The sequence below is a fragment of the Priapulus caudatus genome, unplaced genomic scaffold (assembly GCF_000485595.1).
Source record: "Priapulus caudatus unplaced genomic scaffold, Priapulus_caudatus-5.0.1 Scaffold44, whole genome shotgun sequence".
Taxonomy (NCBI): Eukaryota; Metazoa; Priapulida; class Priapulimorpha; order Priapulimorphida; family Priapulidae; genus Priapulus; species Priapulus caudatus.
In genome coordinates, this window is record NW_014577105.1 from 673700 (window position 1) to 693667 (window position 19968).

The 19968-nt window shown below is 42.4% G+C and overlaps 1 protein-coding gene across 2 annotated transcripts in view; it reads left to right on the forward strand.

Annotated features, from left to right (window-relative positions):
- The window catches only part of LOC106820722 (pyruvate kinase PKM-like), a 50168-nt gene that overhangs the window by 26632 nt on the left and 3568 nt on the right, over window positions 1-19968 (forward strand). For both annotated transcript variants that reach the window (XM_014825230.1, XM_014825229.1), the window contains 9 exons: window positions 8809-8900; window positions 9350-9469; window positions 10119-10305; window positions 10776-10918; window positions 11756-11883; window positions 12213-12363; window positions 13696-13848; window positions 17955-18121; window positions 19715-19833. In XM_014825230.1, the coding sequence (XP_014680716.1) occupies window positions 8809-8900; window positions 9350-9469; window positions 10119-10305; window positions 10776-10918; window positions 11756-11883; window positions 12213-12363; window positions 13696-13848; window positions 17955-18121; window positions 19715-19833 (1260 nt within the window). The remainder of the gene's footprint in view (window positions 1-8808; window positions 8901-9349; window positions 9470-10118; window positions 10306-10775; window positions 10919-11755; window positions 11884-12212; window positions 12364-13695; window positions 13849-17954; window positions 18122-19714; window positions 19834-19968) is intronic.

Here is a 19968-nt window from a genome sequence, read left to right on the forward strand (position 1 = left end):
CAACCAGGGGCGGCACGCGCAGGCACGCAAGTGTATGTCTAAGATCTACAGCCAATATTGATTTTTCACATTTTACAAAATACTGTCTGGCATCCCCTATACTGGTATTCAGTGCTATTCACATATATATATATATAGATCTATATACAGTTAGTAGCTTCATTTAGTCGTTCCAGTATTCCTTAATTAAAATAAAGGCATCTTTTGTTAATTAGTGTAGGGATGTTCATTCCTGGCAACAGGCAAGCAGTGATGGTCCAAGGTGCCGAATATAAAATATATCTATGCGTTTATTGTATATATATATATATATATGTTACGACATACATACAGTAACAATACAGAAGTGCAACCTGCGGTGGGTGCTGAGAGTGTACTATCTCCCTTCTCCGCCCTCTACCTTCCTCCTTCTTGTACCTTTCTCGCATCCTGTCTCTCGTGATTGTACCCCTTATAAATGTATATATATATGGAAACTTCCCTCTTCGACCTCTGCGTGGTCACATCTGGCACTTGCCCAATCGCAGGCCCTATATACTCAACTAGCTGCTTATGAATATTAGGCAATGTAGTGAAAGGTGATCATCAGACACATGCAGTGTATATGGTTGGGTCCATTCAGGCTCACGCAGTAAAAGGGAAGTAAAACTTGCTGGCAGTGGGAAGAAAATCAATATATAGGATTTTTCGTTTTGTGTACGTTTTACTTAATGCTTTGTGTGTGTGTTTTGCCAGTGGGTTTGAATTTGTGTGTCGGTCAGGTCTTTTTTTTAAAGTAACGTCTAACTAAGCCGGCTGGTTGGGACGAGACCTAAGGCCATTCAGTCTTCTAGATTTTGCACAAAAGTTTTGTTAGAGGCAGAAGTGTTGCTCGTTACTGTCTCTATTATCTGATCATCCGATATCAGCCGCAGGGACATAATTATCAAATCTCGGCTTTTCGTCAACAATGAGCAATCTAGCAGCTTCGTAAATCTAGTGGCATTTATGAGAAAGTTTATTCAATTTTGTCCAGTAGGAAATTTTCCTCTTCTATGTTTTTAATTATTCAAGGCTTTGGTGCATCGGCTTTCACTGTCACTGTTATTCCTAAACGCGGATTGGGCTGGATTGGCCTAACCAGTCACCTTCGCACCCACAAAACCTGACGTCAAACCCCAGGATGACTAGATGGTCTTCGTCGTTCCGACGGACGAATATATATATATATTCCTAAACGCATACATGGTAACTACTCCCAGGCTCTATACTATCTAACATGACCTGCTGCAGTTATTTCCCTGTAAAGGTCACCCATGCACCAAAAATACATTCCCCTTATAAAAATTGCTCTCTACACAATATTCAATGCATTGTGGTTGAATGTTGAGGTAGGTATGTGCGTGAAGGAGAGAAGCGCGTAGCGGCTGGTCATGTTTCCAAAATAGTTGCCCTGGTCCGTACATGGTTGTACGTGTGCCCGAGCACTTGCGGTTCAGCAACAGATGTTTCTTACTATAGCTGCCCGGCTGACTAACTGTACACGAACATTTTCTCATCATACCGGTGGCTGCGTACACTTGCTGGAGGATGATAATAGATCTGTCTTGAAACAGAATGCCTATCTGTGCATTAGAAAGGTCACCCCCATATGTAGCGTGGGGAGCACATACAGATTTATATGTAGGGTATATAGATTGACATCCTCTTTAGATTCTCGTCATGAACATGATGGGGTAATAATTATTATATATCCATTAAGTTATATATTTTATGTAAATTAGTTAGGTCTGACATGAAAATCTGATGATGTAATCTGATCTGAGGAGAATTTACTTAGGTGTAAGCACTTCTTATGAAATGGTCAATGATCAATACAGATTAGCATCCCCTTAAAGCAACTGTAAGATGCATGGCCAGTCTGCATCTAGCTGGGGGAGGAAGGCAGGCAAAATAATGTGCCCGTACTCTAAAAATGTGTGCCGTACAAGAGTGTTTCCAGCAGCGTACATCTGAGGGTCTGAAAGGCTGAAAGGCTACTGTAGCACAAGCAAACAACGTGTACATGCGTGACTACATTTATTTACCAATGCTTATCTTGTTCTCTAAGAGCGAACGAGCATTTCTGGATTTATCAGCACATTAAGGGTAAAATGCATTCTTACTGTACATGTACCAGGGGCCCATTGTCAGAAACAAAATTAGTCTTAACATTAGTCATAACATTAACTTCCACTCGTAAACCGTTGACAGAATCATCGAAAAGTTACGAGAATGAAAAATCCTCGCAAATATCCTCTTAACATTACGAGAGCCCAGATCCTCTCGTAACTTTAATATTAAGATGAAAATAACACATTTAGATTAATAATTACAATTATAATGATATTATATTTTATATTAATGAGTAATAAGCCTATGTTTTTTTCTTGAAAAACACGTCAAAAACATTAATTATCTACCGATCGTAAAACAAAACAAAACATTTACAAATGGTGTATCATGTATGGCATTTGTTCTCTTGTTTTAAATACTTTGCAGGGTGAAAAAGTGATAATTGGAGGCACTGGCCCAGCAGGACCAGTGCCTCTGAGGAAGCACTGGTCCTGGTCAGTAGGCACTGGTCCAGGATTTCTGTCGTAGCAAAGGGAATGACTCGGATGTGAGGACGTTTTTATAGGGGGGATGGTGCAATTTGGTGATGTGCATTCTAAGGTATTCTTAATAATAAATGGAATACGATATATAATACTAATAGGGCATTTAAACAACAACAATATATAATAATAATAGTGATAGTGATGTCCATTGTTGGATGGTGCTGCCATCTTCATGTACTAATACGCAATTTGATTAGGTTACATAATATGACAGTATCTTGATAGTGTAGATATATATATTCGTTTCTTTTCATCAGCAAATTATATTTTTTACTCGTTTCGAAAGACTGATGTGTAGTAAATCGGAACAAGTCCGCAAGTCGATTTCAAAGATCAGCGGTCTCTGAAGACCGCCCATTATTCCTATAAATTATCATATTTTATTACGCGATCGCTGATTGGTCGGGGATGCCCAGTATTATCGAATTAGCAGAGGTTTATACAGCATGACCAGAAAACTAACACAACAAAACATGGCGGTTTGTGTACTTCGCCTGGACTTTAGGCTCGAATTGACTATTTTACTCATCTGACATCAGTCCAGATGCAGCTTGTAGAATTCGCATGATCGTCCGTCCGCGTCCGTCCTCCTGGCCGTGCCGAGCGTGTCCGTCCCCGATCGAACAGTTGGGCAGCAAATCTTAACGCTGCGACGTACGGTCATGCCCTATTCGGGCGTGGTGGGTAATCCGAAAACGAGTTGGCCGAATGTCGAAGCTGGGTCAAGGTCAAAAGTCAATAGGTGTAAAAGAAGGGAACAATTCCACTCGCATTACTTAAGGTCATAGGGAGGAAATGCAGAATTGCGGCACAAAGTCTAAACGCGCTCGACATAGCTCGTGGATAGTCAGTGTATAGCATCATGGTAGGAAAAAGCCATCACTGTAGCGCAAATGAGCCACCAGTCAAAGGTCAATGGGCAGGGCACGATTATAGACATTTTTCTAGGACATGGTGTGACAGGAGGCGCATTGAAAAACTTTGTTTGTTCAGCGTGACGCTGCATTTTTATGCATATTGAAAGACCAGAAATCTACTTTCTGCTGACATGGCGAAGAGTAAGTTGTCAGATAACCTTTTGACCCCAAGAAGGAGGGTTAAACCATGGCATTGTTGACCTGATCTGTTAGAAAGAATTTGAGCCTGCCGGTTTGCTAGTAGAAATCTATAATGCCTGGATGTTGAGGCTACAATGCTCACAGTGAAATTTCAAAGCTAAATTTTGGTTAAAGAAGGTTTCATGCTCCCTTAAATCGTTATAATTTCTATTGGCCTTTTTTTTACTGTCAGTATGTTACATGTAACGTATGGGCCAACTGCCAGTGCTAACTGGCCAGTGCCATGTGTTATGGGTACTGTGTTAGTTTTTGCCTGCGTTAATTGGTTACAGTGGCCAGCTTCTATGCAGCCTTTAAAGGCTTGCGTAGCGTAATGGATGAGTGCTTACCTATCTGCTCTTGCAATCCAGTTGTTGGGCTACTAACGCAGCGATGGAGCGCTTCCATCTTTAATCTGAAGATCACTTAAACGTACGTGCCATGCTGCGTGGCAACTTCATAAAGACTCAATGACCATCTCCTTTGAGAAGGTTCCTGATACCATCCTTGCAGTTCCACTGTTTCGATGTGTATGTCAACATCATTTGGGACTAACAGCGGTTTACTAGAATCCCACCACTGTCCACCACAGAGTCACCGCAGTCGCGTTAGATAAGGGCTGTCGCTCCGCGGCACATTGTTTATATAATATCAGAGAAGAGAGAGAGAGAAAGTCTAAGATTAAAGAGAGAGAGAGAAGTAAGTAAATTTGAAGACGGGGACAGGAAAACGGTGATAGCGGTGTGTATGCGAGCGGGAACGGGGTACAATTAGGTCGGGCGAGATGTGTGCAAGGGATGGGAGGTGGGAGGCAGGGGGAGGGAGTCGAAGGCAGGGGGAGGGAGATGGAGTAGGGGTGAAGTTGGGAAGAGGCCAAGAGGAGTGAAGTGGGAGCAGGGAGGAAGGTGGCGCAGCTGGGGAGGAGGTGGGAGAAGGACTCCGCTGGCCCGCCTCTACCATTAAACCATTGGAGATCCATGCTCCATATGTTGAAATCTCTCTTTATAGATAGATACAAATAGATTAGGCTGTGAATCTATGATCACAAATTCAAAGTTGAAGGCAATCATGCATTGTAATTAAAATAAACCGAAAATCGGCATGGGGGAGATATGTGAGCCGTGTCTAACATGATGTTGTACCCCCAATATAATACCCCCCCAAAACCCCATTATTGGTTAAAAACCCCCACCCCTACCAATTACCACAAAAAACTTAAACCGCCCAAACAAACAAAAACCCCCCCCATACCAAAAAAAAACAATGGTTTATTTTTTTTGTAAAATTTTGGCGTTGTACGCAACTGCGTATCGCATCACTGCGCCTAAACAAATGGTACTACGCACACTGAAAATGTGTACGTTCATAACCGTACAACAGACCCCAGATAGCCCAGACGCTCTGCGCTCCTTGTTAGTCTATATTTGATTAAATTTACCATTCATTTCAATTAGAGATAATGTAGAAGGGTAGGTAGAGAAATAACAATAAAATCAGTTTGGTAATTTTTAGCCTCAACTTATGACATCGTCAAGCATGAGCTATTGCATGGTTGTCGATAGCGTTCGTCGTCCGTCCCGTCCGTCAACATTTGCTAGCTGTCCAACGATAACTCAGGAACGCGTCTTGACCACTGTTTGAAATTGGTTATAGTTGTTACTGCCCATGCTCCATATAAAGCCTATTCTTGGAGGCACGAGCCAGTCGACGTACTTTGCGAGCCACGGCAATTTTCTTGCAAAAAAGGAATTGCCATTAGTCATTAGGTTCAACGGGATTTTGCTCCATTTTTAGTAGTGAACTGAATAAGGGGCTTAGGGGTTTTGATATTAAAAAAAAAAATTATGCAAATTAGTAAGTTTGCGCAATTATACTAGCATATTATATAGACACCAGATAACAAACAGTCTGTGTGATCACACTCGTCTGGTTTCGTTTTAGCAAGATTCATTGACAATATCTTTAAATGCAAAATTCCTGCTATGAACATAATATTGTTATGATATACTATTATTATGCTATCTTATTATTATGATGATATAATGATTTTATGCTAAGAAACATTCTAAGCGGGTATAGCGCGCATGCTACCGCACAAATGTGATATCATTTTGGTTTATAAATTATATTATAATTTATATACTAATATATTTATTATTTTCACATAAAAAATTACACATATAATTATCAAGAGTATATAATCGGGAGTTCCTCCGCATATATACTCTTCGTCTATACAGGTACGTCATGGTTGCTCAATTAAAACTGACTTCTTCTCACTCACTCATTTTTGTCCTTTTTTGTGGTGACTACAGTGTCATCTGAGCTTTCTTTCATTTCGCTGTGGCAGCGATTATTTAGTCGCCCCGCCGGACCAGCTGAACAGCGAGCAAGCAGTCGCCCGGTCGATTTTCTAATCGCCACTGGCGACTGGGCGACCGCTAGTTTCTCACGCTGCTTTGACACTGACCACGACTCTCACATCTCGTGTTACAGTGTGAGAATTTGTCTTTTTGTGCAGAATAAATTCAAGATCGTGTCGTTTTTAGCTCAACTTGACATCGTCAAGATGAGCTATTGCCATGGGGCGTCGGCCATAATTCTATTGCCATGGCCATAACTCAGTTCAGGTTCAACGGATTTTGCTCATTTTTGGCATGTGAATGAATAACGACTGGCCCCCAAAACATATCACAGGGGGTTTGATATATTTTTTTAAATTATGCAAATTAGGTAGATTTTGACAATTTCACTAGATGCATTTCAGTGTCTGCCTACGGTCAACGATAACTCAAGAACCGTTTGACCCACATGTTTCAAATTGCATACAGTTGTTACTCCTATGAGAGAGTTGAATGTTCAATTTTGGAGCACGCCAGTCAACCTACTTTTGAGCCACGCCCACTTTTTGGTAAAAATGGAAATGGCCTTAGGTCAGTTCAGGTTCAACGGGTTTTGGTCATTATTGGTATGTGAATGAATAATGACTGGCCCCAAAACATATCACACAGGTGTCGATATTTTTTTTTAAATTAGGTAGATTTTGGCAATGTCATTATGCTTTTCAGTGTCTGCCTAAGGTCAACGATAACTCAAGAACCGTTTGACCCACATGTTTCAAATTGCATACACTTGTTACTCCTATGGGAGAGAGTTGAATGTCCAATTTTGGAGCATGCCAGTCAACCTACTTTTGAGCCACGCCAACTTTTTGGCAAAAATGGAAATGGCCATCTAGATTCATTCGATTTTGTTAAATTTACCTACCTACCTACCTAATCATGTACCTACATGTAATACTGTGTTTTAGATTCTTCGTTACACTGGAATATTTTATTACTTTTATTTGTGCGATAATTGAAAACCATAATGGCGATCATTTAGGCGTAGCGCCATCTCTCGCCCAGATTTCAGACTTTCAGATCTGAAACATTTATTTTTGCATCAAAACTAACCCTGAAACAAATCGGTAAAACTTCTATTATTAGTATAAAACAAGGAATACGGACTTTTGATCACATTTCGGTCCGTTATAAATGAAACACATACCAAATTTTAAATATCATCTCCCTCTTCTATCACAGCCAAGGTGAGCTATAGTGTCATTGACACTTTCATTTATCAAATATTATTTATATGTGGTTAGCCATCATAATATGCATAAATTACTGTGATGTACAATAAATTTATGTGTATGAATTTGAATTTTGTGATCGATTCTCATCCAATCAGCAGCCTTGTGAGGAAGTTCCTGTTATCGTAAATTTCCTAATAGCTGCGATGTGTTTCTGTCAACGCTCCTCTCGTAACATTAACATTCGTCGTAAGTGTTATCTTTGCATTAACATTAGCATTAACTTTACGATGTTTCTGACAACGGCCCTCATGATTACATCGTATATCCTGATGGAAATGTCTCGGTGCCTTGCTTCTGTTTGTTTAAGCTGAAATCTGAACCCTCAAAATAGCATAGGTTTGTTATAGTTCATGCAGTGCTCAAATGCACATAAAAGTCGTAAGGTGGTGTCTGGAGGAAGTGTTTCCATCTATGTTGCCTCGTTAGTGTATAAATTCCTGTTATCAAGGTGTGTTGATATTTTTTAATATGCAAGTACTTACAGGAATTCATTCAGAATACTTAAAGGAATAATAGGTCCATTGATTATGCAATGTTGACGAATGCTAGCGTAACTGGCACCTTGTGTAGTTAATAAGTACATTACCTTATAACCAAACGCGTATTAGTTTGTCCAATATCACTGCTGGTTACTAAGAAATGTCTAATTGAAATCTGCAGTCCAAAAATCTGTTGTTTACAGTTTCAAACTGCTGCCGGTGAAGCGGGTGCGATACAGATTTATAGTGCACCGGACATTTTCGCACGCATGCTCGGCTGTACGCAATGCTATCATCAGTGATTTTGTAAACATGGACGCTCATGAACTTTTTGTCAGGGCTGTCCACGTGCGTCCGTGATTAGTACGTGTGTTTTACTCTATTTCCATGTTTAGTCCATGGCCGTGGTAACGCCGCTGACACCTCCGTTTCATCTGGCGTCCAAAACATACGGGCCGCACAAATGTTTACGTCATCGCTTGACTCATTTACGGCACGTAAATGATACGTTGATACATATCAACAACCGATTTCAAGTCTTGTTTGTAATGTAACCAGCAGTGATATTGGACAAACTAATACGCGTTTGGCTATAAGGTAATGTACTTATTAACTACTGTACACAAGGTGCCAGTTACTCTAGCATTCGTCAACATTTCATAATCAATGGACCTATTATTCCTTTAATAATAGGAGATATATGTGCATATACAGTAGTAAAGGATTAAGTACATGATTTTTTATGATAATGGTAGTGATAATTTAGCGATTGAAATGGCAATTTTAGCCATTTCACCACACTTTCTAGAGAAGAATAATCCTCTGCAGGAACTTGTGCAGAAAAGCAAGTCTGTGTACTCCTCTCTGAAACATAAGAAAAAGGTGATCGGAATGGCATTGAATTGTAGATCTATACATGGGAATGGTTCGTGATCAGGTATTGTTGTTTCTTACAGGTCCAGCTTCGAATGCAGTTTCCACCCTGAAGGAGATGATGAAAGCAGGAATGAACATTGCCCGCATGAACTTTTCCCACGGTTCCCATGAGGTAAAATTCTATTGGACAATGGCAAACCGCATAATCCACATGCATAGCATTTAAATTTTAATAAACAATGTAACAAATTCCTATCCACTTGGATGATCTGAAAATTGTAGCAAATAAAATGATATATAAAAAAATTTATATATATAATATATATATAATATATATTTATAATATTTCCCATTGCGTCTGGCGTAATTTAGGCTAGCGGTGTCCTGGTGTTTCGCAAGCAAATGGACCGTTTTAACGAGATCTGCATCTGTGATTAACCGAATCCATCCACTAGCCACATTTCCTACTACACTGGGCAACTACAACAAAACCTCCACGTATCTCAATGTCATTCTTGTCGATAGGGAATGAGAGAGCTTTTTTCTACAAACTGCTGCTATCACCACGATGGTACATGTGACAAGTGACTGTGCCTTACAGCATCTCTTTAAACCTTGCAGTACCATGCGCAGACGATAGCCAACGTGCGAGCGGCTGTAGCAGAGTTTGAATCAGTGAGGCCTGTTGCCATCGCGCTGGATACCAAGGGACCGGAGATCAGGACTGGGTTGCTAGAAGATGTAAGCACTGCATGCATGAGTGTAGGCCAGTGAGAGTAGCACTGAGCGGATGTGCCATGTGTTTGTATGCCAGAGTCGTGGACATACTGACCACCCTGTGTGACCCAGATCAGTAGCCATCCTAGTGTTTAAAGCAATGTTTAGTACAATTTATAAATACTAAAATTGGCTTGGTACAGTAGACAGTGTGTAAACGAGCCCGTGGTGGTATATTAGGCAGTCCTTAAAAGAAAAGCTATGGTGGTATATAAGGCAGTACTTTAGCTAGCCTGTGGTTATATATATAGGGCATTACTTTAGCTAGCCTGTGGTTATGTATAAGGCAGTACTTTAGCTAGCCAATGGTTATATATAAGGCCGTACTTTAGCTAGCCTGTGGTTATATATAAGGCAGTACTTTAGCTAGCATGCGGTGATATACGAAGGGAGCACTTGAGGAAGCCTGGGGTATTTTCTAGTGTAGTACTTTAGCTCACCATGGTTAGTGTATTAGACAGTATGTTAGCAGTCCAGGTGCTTAAGGCAATATTGTAGCTAGTATAATAATTTAGTTATGGTAGTACTGAAGTCAGCTTGGTACAGAGGGAGTACTTTAACCAGCCTATAGCGGCATGAGTCGGTCAGCATGGTGATGGTGGTACTACTGCAGGGCCCCTCAGCATTGATCACCATGGAGAGACACGACAAGGTGCGCATCACCACCGACGAGCAGTTCATGGAGAAGTGCAGCAAGGAGCTTATCTGGGTCGACTATAAGAACATTGTGAAGGTAGTCGCCCCTGGCGACAGGATATTCATCGACGATGGTCTGATCGCTCTGAAGGTGCTCGAGAGAGGTTTGTGTGTGAGCTAGCATATCCGATTTCCAGAGTTACAGTGCAAGTCTGCAGGGATGCAAGTGTCTGCACACATAGTCAGATTTTTTCCTTAGTGCCATGATACTTTGCAGGGATGCAGGTCTTTGCACATTTACGTCATGGTTGGTTGCTCGTCTCAGGTGACGATCTGTGTATGGAGAATTTGCCACTGGTCACAATGATGTGAGATCACTGTATAGTTGCTAGTACAGTGAATGCAGTATGTGTGGTGGTTATTGCATCATGTTGCCACAGATATTGATTGAATGGTTCACGCGTATTCTTTTAATCGAAGTCTGACTGAGCTTTAACTGCATTCCTGCAAGTCATGACTGCTTCAGCCGAATATTTAAATCATCTCAAGTGTATCTTAATTTAATTGTCACACTGTATTATTGAGTAAGTTATCGTATTTGCATGTGTGACATACCTTGATACTGATCGTTTAGGAAAGGATTACGTGGACTGTGATGTATCTAACGGTGGCCTGCTCGGCAGTAAGAAGGGCGTCAACCTGCCCGGCATAGAGGTTGACCTCCCCGCTGTGTCTGAGCGCGACAGGCTCGACCTGCTGTTTGGCGTCGAACAGGGAGTACGTATCCGCATTGCCATGGCAACAGCGTGTGTCGTCGCGACGATTCCACTTGGTTTTTGGCAGCCTGTGTTAAAACGCCTTTTGTGCACCGAGGCGATGCAGGAATTTCTCCGTCGGCTAAGTGACGTCAGAAACTGCTCAGACTGCTGGTTATATTATAGTCGCGCGCGTGCGGTGCTAAAGTCTCGCTCGTGTTTTTTAGATACTGGGTTCTGACGGTCGATGTAATTTACACAGGTCGCACGCGCTGCAGTGACTGGGAACAGATTTACCAATCACCTGATTGTAGAAGATTCTCGCGCCTGCTGCTGAATCTTTGCCGATAGATTGCATGCGATCTAATTTGATACGAGTGCGGAATTTAATCAGTGTTTCAAAATTAAAAAACTTAGAGCTTCTTAGACTTGGCTCAGCCGGGAGTCGTATTCTGCAAGGGTTGATACGCACGCCCCTAACACGTGTGATTGAGTGTAGTTCAAAGCATTTGATAATAGGTTCCTGTTACGTGCTACTGTAGTCGGTGGTAACTGTGGTTCATATACTTAGTGCCAGAAGCAATGGTGGCGCTATCTGCGTTCTACAATACTCATAGGCAAATCTCTGAGATTTTATTCTTGAACAATCTGGCGATCTGAATAATAATAAAATAATATAATAAAAGTCAGTTAAATGTGTGATGTTTGTGGATGTAAGAGGGTGGGTGGGTGGTTGGATGGATGGATAGAGCTGTACGTGGTTTCATCAGCGATGTAGCCCCCTGACTGTAGCGAGAGTGATCTCTTCATTACATTGCGTGTCCCATCGTTAACGTTGGCTTGTCGTTGTGCTGCACAGATAGACATGGTGTTTGCGAGCTTCATCCGCAATGCCGACGGCGTGAAAGCAATCCGTGAGATCTTCGGCGAGGAAGGCAAGAACATCAAGATCATCGCCAAGATCGAGAACCACGAGGGGGTGTACAAGTGAGTACGCTGCGGCGGTGACCGCGTAGATGAGTAAGCAAACACCTATCGCTGCGTGTGTGACCCACGAGTGTGCGGTGTGCCAGTGCAGGTGCTGAAGCTGTGAATATCCATTATGTGGTGGAGTTAAACACGTCTGTTGGGAAATAATTTGTGAAACTGTTTGCCACCTAGTGTGTTCCTCATCACTTGCAGTAGGACGTCACAATATTTATGCTATTATAGACCCAGTCTATTTTCTGTCTCAGAGTGCTGATCTTATTTTTTGTATCGAGGGAACATCGTCTTGCCTCTGATTGAGTTGTGACTAATGGCTTGTTAATTTGCAGGATTAACGAGGTCATTGATGAGGCAGACGGAATTATGGTTGCTAGAGGTGACCTGGGCATCGAGATTCCTCCAGAGAAGGTGTTCCTCGCACAGAAGATGATTATTGCTCGCTGCAACAGCGCCGGGAAGCCAGCGATCTGTGCGACGCAGGTAACCATGGCAACAGCTCTATCAGCTGTGTACTCTTCATCCAGCTGCGTGTGCGTGTGTGCGCTGCGTGTGTTTGTTAAGTGCGTGTGTGCGCTGCGTGTGTTTGTTAAAGCTGCACAATACGCATCCAAATGCTAATTTCTCCAGTACTAGACTAGCAAATACTTCGTGGCATGCATAATCACACTACCTTATGACAAAATAAACTCTAGTTCCTCCCATTTCACTGCGCATTGTCTTAAAAAAGGTATTATTGTCTTAAAAATACCTCCAATGTTGTTCAAATTCTTCGATGTTGTTGACAGTTTCCCCAAGCAACCGTGCAGCGGGCAGCGGTGCTGCGGTACAGCGGTACGGGTGTAGCAAAGATAAAAACATGTGACGTCACCCTAACCACTTCGAGGCTAAATTGTTTGGCAAATAAGCCGGCGTTAGCGCCAGAGTGCCAGTTTTCTCACCTCTTTCTTGTGGGTTTTAAGCAAACGCGCAGTGAAATGGGAGCAACTAGAGTTTATTTTGTCATAAGGTAGTGTGATTATGCATGCCACGAAGTGTTTGCTAGTCTAGTACTGGAAAAATTAGCGTTTGGATGCGCATTGTGCGGCTTTAAGTGCGTGTGTGTGCTGCGTGTGTTTGTTAAGTGCGTGTGTGCGCTGCGTGTGTTTGTTAAGTGCGTGTGTGCGCTGCGTGTGTTTGTTAAGTGCGTGTGTGCGCTGCGTGTGTTTGTTAAGTGCGTGTGTGCAAGTAAGTGGGTATCACAAGGTTTCTTATACATAAGAGGCACAGTGGTGCACCGCCGTTGTCAAATTTAACATCGCCGTTGTGAAAATGTTCCTGTATTTACTGATAAGTATATCCTGTATCTATATACCTATAAGTATATCAATACATCCTGTATTTACTGATAAGTATATCCTGTATCTATATACCTATAAGTATATCAATACATCCTGTATTTGAATCCGTCATGCGCGTTTTTTCCCGAAACTGGCCATTACCTCCTTTGTCAAATTTTCTCTCAGAAATCCTGTATTAGTAATCACAGGTGTGCGTGCTTATGTGTTTGTCCCTGTGTGATGTGTCTGTGAGCATTTGTGTGTGTGCATGAGTGCATACGTGCATGTGTACATGCGCGTCTGCCCACATATGGGAACCTATGTGTATGGCCACTAGTAAGAGCTTCACGTCCGTGTGCACCTCGTGCGTTTTTGTCTGCTCCTCGTAGAGGTCTATCATCGGTAGCTGGAAGGATGTTTGTTGGGTTGCCGTGGGTAACGACGGCCCCGTTTAGCTGAACGTGCTGCCGGCGTAACCCATCGACGCGCTTTTCAGATGCTGGAGTCGATGGTGACCAACCCGCGGCCGACACGCGCCGAAGGCAGCGACGTCGCCAACGCCATTCTGGACGGCGCCGACTGCGTCATGCTGTCGGGCGAGACCGCCAAGGGCAAGTACCCTCTGGAGGCTGTCAAGATAATGCACGAGGTATGTGCACTTGCACATTGGTGACGCATGCGAAGTATGGGTGAAGGGCCGTCGTGCAGTAGCAGGGTTCTCCAAGAGCACTTATAGCCTGGCGGCCTGCCAGGCTATCGTCGAGCCCCGCCATCCTAAAATGCACCCGCCACTCTAAATATCATAGCACCCGGACCCCCCTAGCACGCAAACCGCCTTCGGCGATTTGCAACTAGGAGCGTAAAGGCAGCACCCGCCATGCTATAATGAAAAAGCTTGGAGAACCCTGAGTAGGTATGTCAGCTCATAGGTTCCACACTCAGTTACAGTTGAATGGTTGTCATACACGATGTATTCACACATTACACACTCAGTTACAGCTGAATAGCTGTCATACGATGTATTCACAGGTTACGCACTCGGTTACAGTTGAATGGTTGTCATACACGATGTATTCACACGTTACACACTCAGTTACAGCTGAATAGCTGTCATACACAACGTATTCACACGTTACACACTTAGTTACAGTTGAATAGCTGTCATACACGATGTATTCCCACATTACACACTCGGTTACAGTTGAATAGCTGTCATACACGACGTGTGATCACACGTCACGCACTCGGTTACAGCTGAGTGGCTGAATGGCTGTGATGCATATGGTACTTGCCCATCACTCACGGACTATAGCTGAGTGTCTTTAGTTCGGCATCCTAAGGATCCATTTCATGCCTTATTACAAGAACCTAAGAAAGGTCATTCCTAAGAAGATTATCTAGTACAATGAAATCTCGTCTAAGCCCTCACGCTTATTTTAATTTTTAAAGCCGGTGTGTTGTGCAATGCTGAATGTTAGGTGAAAGAATTGTATGTGTTATATTAAAAAGTGATGTTTCCTAAAGTGCCACCTGATGTGCAGTGAGTTTTCCCTGGAACGTTATCTGGAACAGTGCCATATTGTGGAGGTTGCTGGACCATAGAATGCCAGATTGAGAATATTCTTGTAGATGTGTCATGAAAGAATAATGCTAATATTTGTTACACTATATTAGTTCCCCCCCCCCCCTATTACATTCGCCAACACTTTGTAACATAGTTCGTGGTAGTTGCCAATGCTGTTGCAGTTGTGCTGAACTGTATCTGGCATCAAATCAATTTCTCTGCATGTGGCACGAAAATCCGTGATATTTATTAGGCAGTAACGTGACGTTGATTGAAAATCGAGCCATCTAATGCATATGAATCCAGATATTGCAGTAGAGGAGATGGGCAGAATTGAAACCACTTGTCCTGCCTTCGGCATGAGATAATTCATGTTTTCAGTTTCTGTCACTTGCAATGAATGGCTGTGCTGTCTCGAACAATGAACCCATCTAATCACTTAGAACTGCAAGTTTTCTGCGGAGCAGTATTTTTCCGGTCTGTTACTCGTTTTAAATATAGTGGTTGACTAGTTGGTATTGATGGAAGGTCTGTGCAGGGCGAGGCAAGGTTGGATAATTGTTTAATTATAACACCCTGAATGTTTATTTTAGTACGTGAAGTGGAACAATACGTTCAGCTGTGCCCGAGACCTAATTCAATACGTTAGATCTTTCACATTTGAAATGCTGTATTTTATATGCCAAAACATAATCTGTTGCATAATACCCTCAGGATAGATTTTCTGGGGGGCCTGAAGTACCTGGCACACCTGGTAAATGTTACTGATTGCCTTTTTAGCTCAACTGACGAAGTCGGATGCAGCTTGTATAATCGCATGATTGTCTGTCCGTCCGTCCGTCCGTTAACAGTTGGGCGCAAATCTTAACCGCTCGACGTATGATCTTGATATTCGGGGGGGGGGTCGCGAAAAGGACTCGGGATGGCGAATTTTGGGGGTCAAAGGTCAAGATCTGTCAATGGAGGGGGAATATTTCCTCCTTAACTTAAGGTATTGGAGGAAATACGGAATTGCACAAATCTCAACGGCTCGACCTACGCTCTTAATATTTGATGTATAGTGTGATGGGGATGAAACCAATCACCAGCACGAAATTGGAGGTCACAGGTCAAAGGGCAGTGCCACCCGGGGAAAGGTCAGATATCAGACATTTTCTGAGGACTTGGTCTAACGGACCGAGTGCAAAACTTTTTTGTTTCAGCGCTGACCTACCGTTTTTATCATTTAAGTAATAGATAACTTTTTGATCCTCAAGAGGAGGGTTAAACATGGATTTGTGGACTGTTAAAAAGGACTGAACTGCTTTTGCTATTAGAGCCCCCTCCCCCCCCCACCACTACGCTCGCGCTCGACGCATATCCATGATAACATGTTAATATAGCGAAGTCATTAAAGTTACACAGCTGTATCTTTATTACTGTACTACCAGTAGGTATAGCAAAGCCTATCATAGATTTTAGATCTGTATTAGTAGTATCCTAGATATATGCTCTGAGCGCGAACGCGGTGGCAGGAGTGCGCACTTGATTCGGTTGCCTTCGGTGAGTTTATCAGAAGAATACCTGGCTACAGTACACGTCAGTTGTGCGCTGACGCTCTGCGGCAATTGTTGAGAACATGCTTTAAATAATATGATCTAGCAAAAGAGTCACAAACACAAATATAACAAAATGCAAAAAAACTTGTTCTAACGCTATATAAAAATCCATTTGCTTTTAGGCGTAGTCACTCAAATCCAAATTAAATCTGTTTAAAAGATTTCAGAACTATCTGCAGTTAGAGAAATACATTAATCTTATTTGCTATCAGAAATCCATCAGGGGCTGACTGGCACTGCAGTCATTGTGCTAATGTATAGTAATGAAGTAAAGAGTTGTTTTGTCGGTCGATATATAATCACTGTCAGAAAGGCATTATGGACAGATTTGAAAAAATGGGAAATTATGGAAAATTGTTTTAGAGAGAAGTGAAATGGGGTTGGCGGGTCTGTTTGTAGTATTGTAATCAATATTTTAAACTGAAGCGTAAGAAATCAAAGCAGCTCAATACCCACGTTATTTAAGACGTGATGTCAACACTTGTGATTGAAATGTGTGACATGACAAGATTATAGCCAGCTGTACTGTACAACAGTATTATTACTAATGTGGACTGTGTTTCTCGTGTTGCCAGCAGAATTGCATGAGCTTTCAAAAATATTTTGTGATATAGATAATTCATTAACTTAAGACATTTTATTATTGACATTTTGGGGGGAAATCTGCAGTACAAAAGATGACGGGGGATGAGAAGGATATGAGCGATTGATAAGGGAAGATATTGAGGTGTGGATAAGTGAGGAAGGAAGATGCAAAAGATAGAGAGGAGGAGAATATTAATTGTGAGGGGGATGAGGATAATTTGTGCGATAAGTGTAGATGTAGCATATATGCATCATGAGAGTGAATTATGAGAATGGGGAGGATATTGATGTCAGGGGAAGGTGAGGAGGGTGTGTGGATGGTGCTATGACAAATACCCCTCAGACATTCACCCCGTGGACAATTGCCCTGGACAAATACCCCCATGGGTGCTGTTCATTCTCCGGACAGTCGCCTGGACAATTACTCACCTGTTGTTTATTATTCATTCTTCATAACAGTTTTGATCTTTTAATTGTTGGGATGAACCCAAATGTAAGCATGCCTGCCTCCAAATGATACATGACCCTAGGTCCCTTGCATATTTTCAGTTAAAAATAGGTTTAAATTACACTACATACACATTTTTATTGTTCAATATTCATTAGGAAAATGTTATTGAAAACTGTTTTAAAACTAACGGCTGTATCGTTGCTTACAACGACGGTGGCACCACTACTAGCCCATCTGCTTTCAAAGTTGCACATCGCAACTTTTCGGCTGCAAGCTACAGACCGAAGGTGTTGCTTGTTCATTAATTTAAGAGGAAAAGGATTGCAATCTCTTATAAACAACTTTTAGATTCAGTTATAATATGAACGAATTTGTTCTAAAATAAAAATCGTTTGATTAAATCGCAGCTAGGTATAATTGCACTTTTGTGGTTGTCCGAGGTGGGTGGTTTTCCAGAGGGAGGGAGTAAATTGCATGGGGGTAATTGTTCTATTATCGTGTGGACAGGGGATCCGGAAATGTCAGAGCTGATGGGAGTTCTTGTTTCTCATCCACAGATCTGCAAAGAGGCTGAAGCCGCCGTCTTTCAGAAACAGTTGTTTGAGGAGCTGAGAGAGCTGACCCCCGTGCCCACCGACCCGGCTCATACTATCGCCATAGCAACGGTTGAGGCGTCTCTTAAAGCCCAGGCTGCAGCTATCATTTGCATCACGACAACTGGCAGGTGGGCAGCAATTGCAAGTTTGCATGCGTAATGTGATTTCATGCGAAACGCCAAGCAGGCATCTGATTAATGTATTTTTGCCACAGGTCCATACCACTCAGTAACCTTTACAGGCAACTCAATTTCAGCCAGGCCATTAGGAATGATTGGTCATGGTGGTGGGCCGGCAAAAACGAGAGGCAATGAAACACAAGAAAGCAATATTATTGGGAGTCGTTTATAAATGTAGAACAGTTTTTGCAGCCATTTTAACTGTTCCATATATACGAACAAGCTTTAAATTTTATCCATCCAGACAACAGGCACTTGAAGCGTTTCAATAAAATATAATGCTAACTAAATACGAAATTTATTTACTACCAAATTCTTAATGTTTCTATACTCTCGCCTATTATTGCCGACAGTTTCCTGTAAATTCCGTCCAAATCCTACGTCCAACCATACGCTGCCGGCGCCATTGCTTTCGCGGCGCGACTGTTGCACGCTTACACTAATATATATAGCAGGTAGGAAAGCCGGATCGCAATATTCGCTCGACGCTCGCTGGATTTCACACTTTCACAGCACCAATACACATCCAACAGCTTCCATCTTTGTTTCTTTTTCAAAAACAGTGTTCACTTGTTATAAAAACAATGTCTCTGTTCGTAACCGAGCTGTGTCACGCGAAATCACACAAAGACTGACGAAATTCTCGCGTTCGCGAACCTTTCACAGTAATGTAAATGTCTGTCAGAATACAGGGCTATATAGACTGGGACTCGCCCCCAATTCGATTACCCGTCGAGTGACTAAGCTAAGCCGAGAGGTGGGAGCGAGTGCCAGTCTATGGACTATAGGCGGCGCGCAGGCGGCGCACTGCTTTCCAACTCCCGTACGAGCCTCGCCATTGGAACGTTGCAGCGTTGCGGCGCAAGAATGAGGTCACGAAGAGTGCCGGTAGGCGTTTCCTGATTCTGACAGACATTTACATTACTGTGGAAGGTTTGCGAATGCTAGAATTTCGTCAGTCTTTGTGTGATTTCGCGTGACACAGCTCGGTTACGAACAGAGACATTATGTTTTTATAACAAGTGAACACTGTTGTTGAAAGAGAAACAGAGATGGAAGCTGTTGGATGTGTATTGGTGCTGTGAAAGTGTGAAATCCAGCGAGCGTCAAGCGAATTTTGCGATCCGGCTTTCCTACCTGCTGTATATATTAGTGTAAGCGTGCAACAGTCGCGCCGCGAAAGCAATGGCGCCACGAAAGCAATGGCGCCGGCAGCGTATGGTTGGACGTAGGATTTGGACGGAATTTACAGGAAACTGTCGGCAATAATAGGCGAGAGTATAGAAACATTAAGAATTTGGTAGTAAATAGATTTCGTATTTAGTTAGCATTATATTTTATTGAAACGCTTCAAGTGCCTGTGATCCAGACAAGCTACTTGAAACAGTGTCTAAACCCTTACGTGTGTGTGAGCCTGGTTTTGTGCATATATGCATCTATTTGTATCCAAGTCAGTTTTTGTACCTGGTCACGTGCGTTCGTCTGTGTGTTCTTCAACTGTTCTATTGCTGTGTATTAATCCGATTGCTCTATCATCTACAGGTCTGCGTATCTGATCTCACAGTACCGGCCACGCTGCCCCATCCTGACCATCACTCGCAGCGGACAGGTGGCGCGTCAGTCGCATCTTTATCGCGGAGTATTCCCACTGCACTACACCAGTGAGTATGCCACGTTTACTTCTAGGTCTCTAGTTTACAGGCTGCACACTGCCATATAATCTATAAACACATTTGAAAGTGCAGTCTCTTGCATGATAGACTTCTTTTCTTATACTTCCTTTTTAGATAAATTAA